Raw genomic sequence first — 16,503 nt, 5'->3', positions numbered from 1 at the left:
ATTTCTTCACACCCACTTGGGAAGTTTTTTTAATACCACTGCCCTACAGTGAGCCAGATGTAACAGCATGTCATATCACAACCCTATTGTTCACCAACACTAAACATCCATGCACCTCTGCTAGTGTACCTCCATGCCATGGAGAGTACCATAGATGTGTTGCTCTGTGTGTTTTGAAAACTACTCTATTAAGGAGGACTGGGTGATGAAAACCCTATTTTAGTAACATTAGGATGGCTTATGTTATCTGATTTATTCATAAGTAGCTCACCCTTTAATGCGAGCTATGCAAGCATCACTGAGTCAGCAGGAAGATCATAAACAGTGCCAGGGAGCCAAGTGACCAGAGTGCATGGTGTACATATGTAAATGGGTTTACGTGTGTTTGATGAGAGATTTGAGGGAGGGTGAGAATGAAGGTGGCCGGTGATCGGTTGTTGACATAACATTAGAAATGACAGAGCTAGGTGGAGACCCAGAAGGGATGCCCTGTCCAAATACCAGTCCTAATGGGGTACTCTTAAAATGCACACAATAACGTAAATTGGGTTTGGGTGTGCTATGGGAGCATACTAAGAAAGGCTTGAAAGAGAATGGGAAGACGGATGGTGTGTATCTCAAGTATGACACAAAACCTGTCTGACAACGCCCTGCAGTTATGACCGAGAGATGTGTTCCAACATGCCTTGGAAAGGAGAGAAGTTCCCCGGAGGCAGTTTCAGGTTCTAAGAAGGTAGATCGACAGCAGCAGCAAAGGGAAACCAGAAAGTGATATATTCCCTCAAATGGAATGCAATAAGAGGTGGCATGTAGGCATTTTAGTGCACCGACCAGGTTAGTAAAGAGCATTAAAGGCAAGCCATTCAAGCATGCTTGGGGTGGCTGAGGCACAACAAGGCAGATGGTTGCCATGGTGCTTAATATCCACACTCTAGATACTCTAGGTCAGGGGTAACCAAAGTATATCAGGTCCAGTTTTTAATCTTTTGATTTCTGTGGACCGTTAATGAATCACCACTGGATGTCAAGGACCTTTCTTAAGCAATTTCTACTATGTGAGCCTCAAACTAATACACAAAAATGCAGAAACAAGTATATCTCAAGCAAATATGAATCATTTGTTTAATTCACAAACAGTAAACAAAAATTGAAAATTAAATTTCAAAAGATGGTTGGAGATTTTGAGAAACTGGTTTTACTTCCGAAAACAAAAAAGCTATATGCTAGACTACAGCATATTACATTGTCTTTTTTGCTCCTAATGCATTAGCTCTATTTGTCTGTGCATACCATTACTTCAATTGAGGCCACCAATTGTCCATACCAAGAGCCAGCCGTACAAAGCCATTTAGTGGTCGCAAACCCTTGATTTGCTAAATCACAAGGTTGGCATTTTTTAAAGTACTAAACTCGTTTTGCATTCCACAACAGATTACCAACTCTCAAAATGGGTTTAAGAGGGCAAAACAAATCACTGTTTTGAAGAGGCATCTGCAGGGTGTCTCTTCCAACACCAATTTTTTATGGTTTGTATCAATGTTTTGTTACCAAAATCCAATCTCAAAACATTGGAATTTTACCACCTCCCAACTGGGGATGCTAGGCCAATTGCAAAAAGGGACGGGCTCCCTTGCGACACCTTCCCCTTTGTGAACGTTAAAAAACGGTTTCTTGGAGAGTACCAGTGTCCAAGGGCCCACTGTCTATCCTCAAACAAACTTTAAAAAAGATTAGAACTTTTTTTTACACACAGCCCTTTTAATTTTAAGGAAAATTGACTGTTTTAAAAAAATGAATTGAAATGCAATCACATATATTGTGGTCTGCTGGCCCCAGCAGGCCACCATTCCTGTCATGACCACTGTAAGGAAATGGGTCACTAGTTGCCTGACTTGCACAAGTAATGGGTCTGCATTTGCTCTCCACTGGGAACCAAATACCCCATTCTAGAGTTTGACTCTCTCAGGATAGAAGAGCAGAGCAGTCCGAGGCGTACACAAGAGAGGTGGTGTGAGCTGGAAATCACCATTCACTTGAATCAGTAATGGCATAAAAAAAAAAATGTGTCCAATCTGTGATTTAAAAAAAAAAAAAAGGAAAAGTAGATTTATTACTCACACCCACTACTCAAGACTATGCAGTGATATACAAATATACATAATGCTGGTGGATAACATTGTGCAGTCACCTCCGGCGCCCAAAGGATCATACAAACACATCAGGCAAGTCCCCAAGTTCAACAAAGTACATGTCAAAAGTATCATCATTTTCGGAGTAATGCAGTAATCAATGATAACCAAGTGTAAAAGCACTTTTTAACGTCAATAAAGCATATGTACTTTGATCACTAATCACTGTCAACATTATTATCTCAATAAAAGATTTACAAATTAAATTAACATTTCTGTGGGCTTTTTATATACTCTCAACTATTAAAAATGCAATTATAAAAACAGCCTCTAGAGGGCCTCACATTTTTATTGCGCATCATGTAACCATAGTCTATAGGGTGTTGTACAACCGTTACCTTCCTTTAGACACCTTCAGGCTACATTAACTGCAGCCATAACTTTAGCCCCCTAGAGGGTGCTGAACTTCCAGCTGTAAAGCAGTTACTCCTGCCCGGGTAATGCTTGAAAACCTGGGCACCCCCACGTGCATCCTCAGTTGGCGGAAGAACGAGAGCCCACCTCTGGCTGCCCCGCTGGCTCCCTGAATGAGCAGCACTTCTCCCACTGCCTACCGCAGCCAGCAGCTCTTCTCCCCTGCCCGCTCTTGCAGGCAGGGTGCTTGGTTTTGTGGTGGCCACCCGATCCCCAGAGACATGGGCATGGGCAGTGGGGCAGGTTCATCACGGATGGTAAGAGTGCTGCGGCACTAACCCCGTTCTCCTCCTGGCTATTTCCGGGCTCGTGTTGGGTTTCGGGCCATGCCCCCTACTCTCTTCCTGCTCGGGGGAAGCGCAGCGGTGCTCCCTCATCATCACTTGCATCAGAGGCCCAGAGTTGGGGTACCTGGCCCCCAATCCATAGGCCAGCCTTGAGATCGGGGTCCCCAGGGCCTCTAGATGCTGGGGTGGGAGCCCCACGCTTGCCCCCTTCCGGCATGTAAATAAATAACAGATTCTCTGTGAGGTGACCCCCGGGAACTGGCCCAAGTCGGGGGGTTTTAGCAGCCAGGCTACTGAGCTATGCGCACTTAGTGAGGGAGGTCAAAGTTCAAATTCGTCTCCGGCTGATATCTGAGGCCCAGATGGCCGTTTTGCTTGTTTTGGGGGCCATTTTGCTCCTGGTGGTGAGCCCTTGCCAACTGGAGCACTTTGCCTAGGCCTCCTGGCATCTAAGGTGACAACCTTTGCAGGTAGCTGGTTCTGCTGGCTCCCTACACCTGGCTGGGGCTTTCTCTATTCTTTAGTGTAGAAGTCCAGTTCTTCCCACCAACTAGACCTTAGGGGGTGTAAGGGGACCAGCTTTCCTGGTCCTGGGGATAGCCCACTGGTTCTGGGGCCAGCTTTAATCAGATTCCTTAGTCCAGATGGGCATCAGGGGGTACCTCCTTCCAGTTGTCCATGGCTGCCACCTCCTGTCGCAGTGTCCAGCAGAAAGTCACAACCAAAAGATAGCTCTCCCCCTTGTGCAAGACCTTTCAAATGGGGAAGAAGCTTCTAGAAGCGAGGCACCTCTGGTCTACTCTGGGATGCCACACCACCTCTCCGCCTCTGTCCCAACCCTCCTGCACAGCCTGATGGGACTTTTCAAAATGGCGTCACCCAGGAGTAACTAGTCAAATCTGCTCTAGGGTCCCTAGTTCCGCCCCTTACTGACATCACTGCCAGGGCCTTTTGCACTAAATCTTTTAAGGGTGCACCCTCCTGTGTTGGCCCCAGAAATCTGGACTCCCTCCTTTGTTCAGTGGTCTTGGGCTGGCCCATCCCTGGTACAGTGTAACAGTTGATTGTTGATGCAGATCGTTCAGCCCCCACCACTTTCCTCCTCAGGAACTGAGTTAAGCACTGTTAATTGCTCACTTTGTATGGGGTGATCTTTGTTCCTGATGCTGGAGAGAAATGTACTTAACTAGGCACAGTAGGATGGCAAAAGGCCTGAGCTCTGATACTGAGCTGTGCCAGAGGAATATGACAATCCTGGATGACCCATAAGCTGTACAGATATCTTTTTGGAACTCTCATATTTCGGTTTGGCATACAGATTCCTCCCCAGTTTAACACGCCACTGGTCTATCTAGGCCAAGGGGAAGCAAGGCTGCACTCTAAGCGAGTCTTCCCCACAGCTGTATAATAGAGTGTCACAGCAGACAAGACAGTAAACCACACTGACTTTTGCCATGACTGTACACTAACATTATGAGGCCTACCCCAGGTCAATATCCAGTCTTGCGGAGTCCCCTCTGCGTCAGGCAGTTTCCGGGCGACGCACGACAGGAGTCTCCCATGCGCAGCCCATAAACATTTGCATATGCATGTGCACATGTGTTTATGTGTAATCAGCCAAGTGCACATTACCCTTGTTGTGTCACAGTGGCCTTATCTTAAAATATGGACACTGGAGGTAAATGCGGGCAGTTCATTTACTGTGGGCGAGTCACCAGGTGCAAGGCTCACCCACGCTAAAAAGTTAAAAAACCAGGTGATTAAAAAGCAAAATATCCAGGCAGATTTGATGGGCAGAACCTAACACCTTACAACCACCATTCGTAATGAGTCACAATTTGAGAACTACTTCATGATTATTGATGAGGTAGTTTGGATTGTGATTCACTACGATTCATAATTCTGTGAACCGACCTATTAGTATATAAATCAGTTCACAAAATTCCACACTGGTTGCAAAAATACTGGTCGCAATTTGCAACCCGGATTTTGTGACTGGTGTTTCATACATATATCCCTAAATTCTGTTTTCTGTACACGTGCTGCTCCAACGAATCAAGCTAAGAATACAAACTGAGGCCCATATTTATCAGAGTTTTGCATTGCTCTTGTGCCACGTAAGGCAATGCAGGGGAATGCAAAAGCTAGAATGAGATATACCAAGCCACACAAGGCAACCTTGCATGGCCCTGCATAGCTTGGTAAATATAGAGTAAGGCAAGGCAGCTGCCATGCATCACTCTGCCTTAGGATGGCGTTCCATGGGTGGAGCATGGGAGCAGTGTGAGTGTTCCCATGCAGCCACCTTTGGATTTTGGATCATTCCCAGATTTACCAAAACTGGTAAACCTGAGAAGGAGTCAATTTTCTACACCTTCCCAGAGGAGACGCAACAAGGAGAACTATTTTTCCTCCTTCTAAGTGTGCTGGATTCTGCAGCACACTTAGAAAGAGGAAAATGCCTCTGAGGACTGCTTTTGTACAAGAAGGTGCAGAAAAACAATCCTGCCTACTATGCTGACACCTTTGCACCACAGAGCAAGGGTACCTACATTGGCCCAAGGCAGCACATTGTGCGCCAGCACAAGGAGAGGATAGAAAATGCAATATATAATGTTAAATATGGTGCATTCTTGCCCTCTCCCTTTCACACAGAGCGCTGTGAAGCACGGTGTCTTGCCGTGTTGCATTGCATGAAACCTTAATAAATTGTCTCCTTAATTTCTGGTCTCCAATTTCTAACTCCTTCACAATTACAGATAATTTTAAAAAATTCCAAATTTCACATTTTGCTTTTTTTTTTAAACATACTTTATTATTCTGCCAATATAATTTCATCTCCTAAACAGTTGTGGACAACCTAGTAGCTGCTGCAGTCCCAGAGTTGCTGCGAATCCCACTGCCCCAGGGCATGTCTGTTAATCTGTTGATTCCCCAGTTAAAAGAAGGAAAGATGATTCATGAACTGATCAAAAAATTGTCAAAGAGTTTTGAGGATTTGCTAAGAGGGAACTACCCTTGCAGGTAAATGATTTTAGTAATGTACTATAGATTTATAAAGCTGTGCTCACGTTAACGTCAATGTAGGTGAACCATTTAGGAATAACGAAATATACATATTACATCACTTATTACATCTTCTATGACATCATGGGTAATATCACTGCAACATTTGCAATTAAATTATTGATGAAAAAACTGTGCCCGGCGGGGGCACGAGTTATAAGCACTTGAGATAACTGTAACTATAAGGGGTGAATTTCTGTGGTTTTAGAGTTTAAAACTGTATGTTGTTACTGAGCATTTCATCTAACTATAACATTACTTTAACCTCCTTTTTTTCAGTGGTTCTGCTGTGTCTTCAGGAGCTTTCATCTGTAGATGTTCTTCTTGCCTGAGCATGGTAACACTGCAGCAAACTGTCATTAGATTGTGAGTTTACTGAATCAGAAAAACATCCTCTGCCAAAACAACTGCATGAACAATATCCAGAGTGAAGCCGGGAATCAGGCAAGGCAACAGCAAAGCCATTGTTTGTTAAAATGTGTTGCATTTGTAGTGAGAAGGGAATAATGTATTGGTTTTCAGATGTACATCTGTTACATTTCCTATTTTAATTGGCGGTGTGGGCAGTACTCACTCTCTCCATTTAGGATAAGGAGAGTAGATCAGCACGATCGTTCAAATTAAGGACAAGTGTTCCTAGAATTATGAGAAGAGATCTGCACCCCCAAAAAAGTGTTTTATATCTGAATTTACTTAGAGTCTTGTAGGAAAAAACCTTTCACTTTTGTATATTGTTGTATAAAATGACCAGATTGTGCTTCCTCACTTTGTGTAAGTGATATAAAATATGGAAAGTCATCTTTGGAATTTACCAATCTAGAACTGTGAATTTCTGTCAACTGTGAAAGTCACTAATCTAGTACAGTAAATGTCTGTCATATGTGAAAGTCACCAATCTAGAACTGGGAATTTCTGTCATCTGTGGAAGTCACCAATCTAGAGCTGGAAATGTATATACAAGAACAAGGCACACACCCATATTATGTAAAGATTTCCTGAATATTTGTGTCTGTATTTATTTGTCACAACATTGTGAAGGTTGTGTAACAAATGAAGGCAAAACACCTTTTTATGGCTACTACTGAGCAGCACAAAGAGGTAAACATATAAAAGTTGCCAGGTAACTGGAATGATAGCCTATCCAGGCAAGCCCCTGCCAACATCCTCTCCTACGTTTTCTTGCTGCTATCTTGGCACTTAAGTTGGCCTTTCCAATGCCGCCTTCTTGAACATATGCTTCTATAATGAGTTTTTCTATTAGATTTCCCCATATCATCTATGTACCAGTAACAGATATTGTCTTTCAACACTATATTGTTCATATTTCTTTATGTGTGTTTATGTTATTACCTTTGTATAACCACTGGAGTCTACAGCAGCATTCCTGCTAGTGCTCCTTGCATGAAGGGCAATTTCTCCCATACAGCTGGACTTATATATGTGCTCATCAAGGCATGTAGGCAGACACAGAAGCAAGATTGTGAAGAACTTCAACATGGACATTGGGAGCTGACCAATATAGAGCCATGACTTCAGCCCCATTCAGTCAGGTGGCCGGCAAATGCCTGATGCAGTTGTGCTGCCGTTCTGTCATCCTCTGTTACATTTGTGGCCAAGTAAAGTAAAGAGATCCATCCCGCTCAGCCACTGTGCATTTTTCGGGGCTCTGTTGGACTTCTAATATTGCATCATCTTCCTTTTGGCCAGGAGACATCCCAGTCTCAACAGGATGGAGGAAAATCAGGGATATCAAGATCACTTACAGTCAACCATGGCACTCAGGAGGCATATTTTCAGTGAAGGTTCCACAGGTTGGCCCAGTACCCGAGCCATCACTAAGTCTATTTCATCCCACTAATATTCTATCACCGGACAACTCAAGACCACAAGAAACACGTCCCCATTATCTGAGCCACATAGTATGCACGCTGAGGATAGTAACATGCCTATTTACCACAGTCTGCTAGGAAGGTATAGTACTATCGGTGGAGACATTCCCACAGGGTTCGCAAAGCATTGTATCAATCATGTATCAGATTATTGTCAAGGATTAATTGATATATGAGGCCTCATGAAGGCCCATGGGTTCCAATGTTATTTTTGTCTTGAGGAGGTTACATTCTGGGAGTAATGCCAACTTAGTCAGGTACTGATCTAGTTTGAGGTTGAAGACATTTATACTGCAGTGAGTTGAATACAGAACATTCTTCAGTTCTACTGTCCTTATCTATACCATTTTTAAGTATAGAAATGGATGTCATTATATATATGGCAGGTTATGTATTCTGCATGTTTATTTCTAAGTACTGGTGGCCCAATAAATTACATTTAGACAGACATTAAAGCTTTGTGGGATTGTTTACTTCCATGTAGAATCCTACATTTTATTTTCATGTGACATAGCATTGGATGCTTGATGCTTAGATATTTTTATTTTTTTTGTAAATTGTTAAGTTCAAACTGGGGTAAGTTATGTAAAAATGATTAGAAAAACTGGAATTATTGAGCCACTTACTGCCTTTTAGTGATTGCAGCTTACATGGCGATTTCAAAAGAAGGTGTAGTTGCGGGAACAGGGAAAATAAAGTGAAGAAAATTGAGAGAGGAAAGAAAAAGAGTCATGAGTGGAGAAAAGGAAACCAAGGGTTGCAATGGCCGAAGGTAGTTGGGTGCAACCGAAATGAGAGGGAGGCAAAAGGTTGATATATCTTAATGTTGAATCCAGTAATACATTATTAAGTTAACATATGTTTAAGAAACCTTAGAAGATGTTTGATTACAACTGGACGATTACCCAACCAAACACATTAATCAAATATACATTAGTATAGTACTATAAATTAGCTCCATTTTATAGGTTCTTTAGGCCTGTGTTAGGGTCAGGTGGTAACTGAAATCATCTGCCTTCTGGAGGAAAGGCTAAATCTGTTGGAGAATCCATCATTCAAATATTCACTACCAAAGGATGAAACGTGGCGAACACCGCCAGGTGATATTCCACCTGATTAAGAACTTCATTCAGAAATATGCTGATTTTCCATAACAACCAACCTCTAATGCAAACTCTTAACCTTAATATTAACTTTAACCCTTATGATGTATTGTTTGGGCACCTTAAGTATATCACCACTAAGTGAAAGATCTTTTGGTAAGCACTGTCTTGTTTCTAAACCTATTAATTCAGGGGAATACAAATGTTGTAGGGTCTTTTTGAGAGGTGGAGCTGTCCAGGTGTTAGGAGGATAAGTTATGAGTGAGATGCGTCATTCAGGACTGGATGTTTTGTTATGGTAAGGAGGTACTCTGGCAAATCATAACTCTGCTTGTTCCTTGCCATTCCTTGAACTACCATGTGTATTTTAAATAACTTTTGCGAGTTGATTGCCTGCTTGATGGCCTGTTTAATAAATAACTATTTAAAAAAAATAGCATGCACATCACCAGGATGGAAAAGGAAAACAACACTCACCTCAATTTCATCCCACTTTAAATCAACAACTTTCTGTCCTGCCTTTGGTTGCCATGTGGGCAAGGTCACAGTTGCTCGTGACCTGGGTAGTACAATATCAGGTTCTGGGGTTGATGCAGCTGTACTGGGTTGCCTGGTTGGGAGGTGCGCAGCTGTCCATCCAGACTCTGGAAAGCTGGGTATTGATTGCTCACAGTTCAGACCTTCATACCCTTCATTGCAAACGCAGATGTAACCTTCACCGCTGATGCTGCAGTTGCCATGGTGACAAGGATGGTTTGCACAGGGATCTATAATAAACTGAGAGCAGACAAGGGAAAAGATCAATTATTGCATGTAGAACAACACTTCAATTCTCCCTCTGAAAATACCTCTTCCGTGTTCATGGTCACTGTAATTTGATTTATTTTTTGCTCATATGTTAGCTGAAAAATCGAGCATTGCATTTTTTGGCAAAAATTACATTACAACAAATCAATTCAAGGAACTGTACTCTAGGATTGATGGTGTATTTTTTATTTTGGGAAATTATGTTAAAAAAACTGCCTGAAGTATCAAATCCCTGCACTTACTATGCTACATATGTCAGTTCTTTCCCCACGCACCATGGGCCATATTATAGAAAGTGCCCTGGAAGTGCACCAAATTTGTGTGCCCCGGGGCACTTTGTTATTACAGAAGGGGTGCGGACACATTTTAAGCAGGCATTCCATCATTTGCATGGGGTGTGGCACGATGCAAATGAGGGAATCTGTTTCACTCTGCGCCCTCACAGTATTATGGACATGGGCACAAAAGCAAAGACGCTGTCAGTAGGTGCACTGAAAGTGCGCCACAAAAAAGTGACGCACTGTCAGTGCGCCTGCTGATGGCAGCCCTCTGGAGGGGGAAGGGGGTCCTATGGACTCCTCCAGCCATTCCCTTGCAGGTAGGTGCAGTCACTCAGTGCACCAACCTGGAAGAGGATCTTTAATCCTTTTTAAAAGTGCAGGTGGGTTGCCGCCTGCACACTGAAACACGAAGCAGCCGCTCCATATTTCACTTGAAGGCGCTGCCCAGGAAGGCACGAGTTTGTGGCTGTCCTGAGGGCAGCGCATTGTTCATATTAGAGTGCACGATCCCTGTTTGCGCACGGCGCGCTTATTTAAAGGTTGCTGTGGTGCAAACAGGAAAAGTGCGTCCTCTCTATCATAAGACCCCAGATTTGCAAGATTCAAATATTTGATGGACTCATCACTGAATAAGGACCCCAAATAGTTAATTTTTTAGTTTATACAGGTGGTAGGTGCCTTAGGGGTCTCGGTCATGCTTCCTGCAAATAAAATAGATTGGTCACTGTTGAAGGCAGGCAGTGCTAAGCAATTCCCTTTGGTCCAGTTCACTATTAGCAGCAGGATTTTTAGTGCTTTATGCAAAATTGAATTTTTCCAGCTGGAGTGTGTAAGAAAGTGGGTTTCTGTTGCAGTAACCCCCCCCCCCCCCTTTTTTGCCTAAATAGCTGATGCACTTTTCCTTGTTGTGCCCTGGGCTCCTGCCAATCAGGTGCCCAGGGCCTGTGTTCCTTCCCTAAAAACTGCCTAACAGCCAAAACCCAAATTGGCAAACCCTGGCCACATGTCAGCCCCTGGTAAATGGTACCCTAGGTACCCAGGACCTTGTGACCAGGGAAGGCCTCTAAGGGCTGCAGCACTCATTGTGCCACCCTTAGAGGCCCTGTACCCTAACACACACACACTGCTCTTGCAGGCTGAGTGTCTGGATACAAGACAAAACAGAGAGTCGACATGGCACACATCCCTGTGTGCCATGCCCACAGCCTACACTGCCCTGGCATACATCAGCCACCCCTCCAGCTGGGTGCCCTATGCCAGTGGTGTGGACACAGAGGCAGGAGCCCTGTGCCCCTACAGTACCCAGGTCCATTCCTGGGTCCTGTAAGTGCAGTGCTGCCAGCTAAGAGTATATGGTGCTGGGAGCTTGTCAAACACGAACTCGACAGCACCATAATGGCAGCACTGAAGACTGAGAAGTTTGGTATCAAACTGCTCAGCACATTAAATCCACACTGATGCCAGTGTATGATTTAATGTACAAAGCACCACAGAGGGCATCTTAGAGAGGCCCCCTGAAACCTAAACCTATAATCCACGTCTGCTCTGAGGCTGCCTAGGCTGCCACACAGCAGACATGTTGCTGGTCCCCTGGGTGTCAGAGCCCCTGCTCTCCTGGGTCTGCAACAATGCACATCCTGGGCGAGGTGCTAAATCTCCTCCCCCAGGATGGGCAGGGGGAAGCTTCAAAGGCATTCCGCCTCTGTAAACTTCCCCAGGCCACTGCAACCCCCCACTCTGGTGGGAAGCTTGGCCGAAAACCCCAAATAAGGACAGGGGATGTGCCAGCCTCCCAACCCCACCCCTCAGGTGGGGGAGGCGAGGTGAAGCACATCTCCGGGCTCTCGCCATCTTGAAGATGGGAAGCCTTGCCCAATCAGGACTAGGCTCCTGCCCCCCTCCCACAGGAGAGAGGCAGGATAGGGGGTGTACCCACCCCAGGACAGGGACCCATTGGCCCCTGCCCTTCACCTACCTGTAACACCCCTAAATCTAGTATTTAGGGGCACCCTGAAACTTCCTTCCCCAGATCCCAGATTCAAAACTACAAGAAGAGCAAGAAGAACAAAGACCTGCCCTGCAACTGCTAAAAAGAGGAAGACACCAACTGCTTTGGCCCCAGCCCTACCGGCCTGTCGACCCTCGAACCTGCTCCTGCTCCAGCACAGCATCTCTCGTGGCCAGCAACCTCACCAAACCCCGGAGGACCTGGCTACCTTTTGGCTCTAAGCCCCAGGGACTCCCATGAGTAGAAGCTCTACTCGAAACCTATCTCTAACCCCTGGCAGCAGCCTGGAACCGCGAACCCAGCACACTCTGCACCAGCCAAGCCTGGCCAGTGCCGGAGTGAACAAAGACCCTGAGGATGACCCCACGGCGACTGTGACCCCGAGTCCAGCACCCAAGGACCTCCCTCGACACTCCTGAAGAAGCCTGCAGCCTCAGAACAAGGTGCCCCCCCAACTGCGATCAACAGAGGGTAAGATTTCCCGACACCAAAAGGCACCCCTGCACGCGGCGCCCCACGGCCCCCTGTGCCCAATCCCGGGGTACCTACCTATCCTCCAACTACCCAACTTACCTCTCGAAGTGGTGGTGGCACCTGAAGAGTCCTCGTCCCCGAGCTTGCAGTCGTTTTCCTAACCGGAGATTTCCCAATGACATCCATTGAGCGCCCGAAGGCTCGAAAGCCCTCTGCAACCAGCCGCCCGAGTGGCCCTGGCAGTGAAAACTCTATTCCTTCCTACTTCCCCACGTGCCCTGAGTAAGTGACCAGGAGCCCAGCTCCCACAGCCGCGTGGCTTGCCAGTCAGCAGCCACCAAACAAGGCCCCCCTATCCCTCATAGGATAACATTGGGCCTAACTCTCTCTGCACCCGGCCGCCCTAGAGCCGCTGAGGGTGAACCAACTGTACCTACCTGACCCTGGGAGACCCCTGAGTCTGTGCCCAGAACCTCAACTCTGCCAGTCGAGTACTTACCCTTGAACCGCAAACTCTATTTTCCTCATAGGGTAACATTGACTGACTTTTTCCTGAAATTTCTTCTAAGTGTGGACTTTTCAAATCTTCAAATATTCACCAAAAATCAGCCGAGTGACAAAAACGAATTTACTCACCTGTTCCTAGGTGAACTCCCAGTGCTGGATCTTGGTGCCCAGCACTGACTCTGAAAAATCTCTACAACTGTACTTACCCTTAACCCAATTTTCTTCCATAGGAAACCATTGTCTGTTTTTCTGTGAAATTTCTTCGAAGTGTCGATTTCTGCAATCTTTAAATATTCTTCAAAAATCGTATAATATCTGAAAACGTAATTACTTACCTGTTTTGGATAAAGGTTCCAGTACTGAGTCTAGGCACCCAGTACTGGATTACAAAGTAACGAGAACGTACCGTACCTGTAACCTGCATTTTCTTCCATAGGGAATCATTGATTGTTTTCTCTGAAATATTTTCTAAGTGTCAACTTTTAAATTAGCTAAATATTAGTTAAAAATCATTACAGTACTTAAGTCGACTTTCATCACTTGATTCTGAGAACTAACCCAGGACTGAATCTAGGATCCAGTCCTGGGATTACAAAAGTAATCTAAAAAGAAATCTGTTGCAAATAATTTGAATTTATCATTGAGCTCAATGTATTGTTGTGTTTAGAAATAGAGTTGCCAACTGCAACTACTTGTAACTGTTTACTAAAGCCTATTGCATATAGAAAAGTATTTATATGAAACATCTCCTGTCGAGAAAGTATATTTTAATTCCAAGTGTTGGTTCTAAAATAAAACAAGCATATATTTTTTTATATATAAACCATTGGCCTAGAGTTCAGTTATTGAGTGTGTGGAACCATTTGCTGACTGAGTGTGCACAACAAATGCTTTACACTGTCCTCTGATACTGCCTTACTGCTCGACCAAGCTACCACTTTAGAGAGTAAGGTTATATCTAACTTTAACCTCTGTTAAACCCTTGGGGTCTGTGGACTCTGTACACCCTGTACCTATTAAGGAACAGTATATACAGAGCCACTTTCTCACAGAGTGCTCCCCATAATATGTCACCTTATTGTGATGCCAAACCTGTTTAGCTAAAAGACATTGAAAAACGTATTGAGGTAGTTTTCCACATGTAAGCTTGGTTTAGCCAAGACAATGTCATAATATATGCATGCATTAGCTATGCGTGATTTACAAATGAGCTTTAAATGGATGGAATTGTAGCATTCGTGTCAAGTGTACACACAGCTCATGCATATACAGCATACATTTCTCAACTCGGATTACACCACTGGGCATTTCCAGTGCGTATCAGGGTAGTGAACAAGGGCATCTAGGGCCATATGTAGATAGCTAAATACCGGTCGGTAAAGGCCGAAAATCGGTAATTTTCCCGTTACCGACCGGTATTTAGCCCTTTCTAATGTAGGAGGCAGGTTTTAAGGATTCGGTAATTTACCGAATCGGTATTTTAAGAAATCGGTAAAATACCGATTCGGTAAATTATGTCATAACTCTTTGCCTTTTGTGTGGGTAATACCACTCCTCTACCAAGATACCTTGATGTTGATGGAAATGTTTTCATAATTTGTATTATTGTGAATTTTATTATTAGGAATTACAATAACCAGTAAATGTGATTATATCAATTGATAAGAATTATATTAGTAATTATAATTATATTAAGTATACCAAGTACATTTTATAAATGTTTTATTTAACCTCTTTTTCCAGAGCTGGCGGTGAATGACCGTGCGGCATCATGAAGAAGTCGAAACAAGCACATCCTATCCCTCTGATCACCAGTGTATAATTCATTTATGGTCAAATGTCCAACATGGACTTACACTGACAAGCCTGCAGGACTACTCATCATGGAAAACTTTGTTAGAGGCAGCAAGCACATTCCACTGTTAGACAGTGCGAGAAATGTGGAAAGCAATATGGTTCCCCAAGCATTTTACCACAAGAAGAGCAGGAGACTATTTACTATGAAGAGAGATTTACAGACTATTAAGCGAAAAGCTGAAGCAAAAGTCAGTGATGATGCTGGAAAGAGTGAGTGCACGAGTAAACGCTTAAACAGAAGGACACCATTAAAGTCAAACATGTATGCTGAAAAAAGTATATTTTGTGGAAAGGTAAAATGCTCCAAGGGAACATCAGCACACAAGAAATTAATCAAGGCCACGGAGCTTAGAGCTGACAAAAGGCTTTGAGAGTGTGCAACCATTAATCGTGATTAGAACATTGGAATGTGGAGCACTCCATTGCAGACAATGGAGTGCTCCGTGCTTCTATGGGCCGGTGAAGGCCCGCAGAGCAACATTCCAATGTTGTTTAAACAAAGGCCTCTCGGAGCCCTCGGGCTCCGAGAGGCCTTTGTTTGATTTGTTAGAACATTCTGCCCTCTAGTGGCAGAATATTCTAATAGCCTTTTAGCCCTTCGTAGCTGGGCTATACCAACTATTAAAGTCCCGCTTTCTTGTTGATAAAGGCCCTCGTCTTCGGCTCAGGCCTTTAACGCTGGAGCGGGCCTTTAAAAGCCGGTACAGCCCACTACAGCGGGCTATAAGGCTATATTAAAAGATCTTAGAAGTTTGTAGTAGGGACATAGTGGCTGCAGATACCCATTATCATGCATCTTGTTATAAGAACTATACAAGGGTTAAAGCAAGGGAGGAAGATTATGCATCTAGCATTCAAACCGATGATCACTGCAAAAATATGAGGGATGAACTATATGATAAACTATTTCAATACATTAGAATTGTGGTTATACCTAACAAAGAAGTAATACATGTGATTACTCTCACTGAAAGGCTTGAACCCCTCATGGCACGCAGAGGAATACAGGGAATAGATGAATCAACCAAGAAGTATATTAGAAGAAAATTGAACTCTGAGTTCGGTGACAGCCTCCACATATTCCTAGACAACCAAGGACAATTATTGGCCCAACCTGATAGTGTCATGCTACAGGATGTTGTAAGAGAAAACCAGAGTTTGAAAAGAGAATTATCAGTTTTAAAGGTTAAGGCAACAAATATGAACAAGATCATTGATCAAACATCATTGCACATAACAACTATGATTAAAACAAACTTGAAATCAACACCATGGCCATACCATATATCAGACATTGATAAAGTTTCATTTACAGTACCTGATTACATTAAATGCTTCCTATTAATAATTCTGACTGAAGATCCAGAAAACACCAAGCCGTCCAAAAGGGTCACCTTGCTTATGTAATCATTCAGTCAGGACATTATATATGCTCTGACAACTGGCCAGCGGAAACTCCCACGCAATTGTTGTTCCCGTACACCGTAAAAACACTGACAAGCAATGTTGAAAAAATGTGCACTCTAAACAGACTTAAGCATTGGATTTCATACTCACAACTGGAAGAAAACAATACCGCCTTGTGTCTTCAGAAACTTGCTTCTACCTTAAATGAGAAAAT

At 43.8% G+C, this 16,503-nt stretch overlaps 1 protein-coding gene across 1 annotated transcript in view; it reads right to left on the bottom strand.

Moving 5' to 3' along the window:
• The window catches only part of DNER (delta/notch like EGF repeat containing), a 1,164,201-nt gene that overhangs the window by 789,945 nt on the left and 357,753 nt on the right, over positions 1–16,503 (bottom strand). Inside the window, exon 2 of the mRNA XM_085634998.1 lies at positions 9,426–9,725. Coding sequence (XP_085491124.1) covers positions 9,426–9,725 — 300 coding nt within the window. The remainder of the gene's footprint in view (positions 1–9,425; positions 9,726–16,503) is intronic.

The sequence above is a fragment of the Triturus cristatus genome, chromosome 11 (assembly GCF_964204655.1).
Source record: "Triturus cristatus chromosome 11, aTriCri1.1, whole genome shotgun sequence".
NCBI classification, from domain to species: Eukaryota; Metazoa; Chordata; class Amphibia; order Caudata; family Salamandridae; genus Triturus; species Triturus cristatus.
Note: the sequence above shows the minus strand (reverse complement) of the source record. Positions and strands in the feature narration are given on the sequence as shown.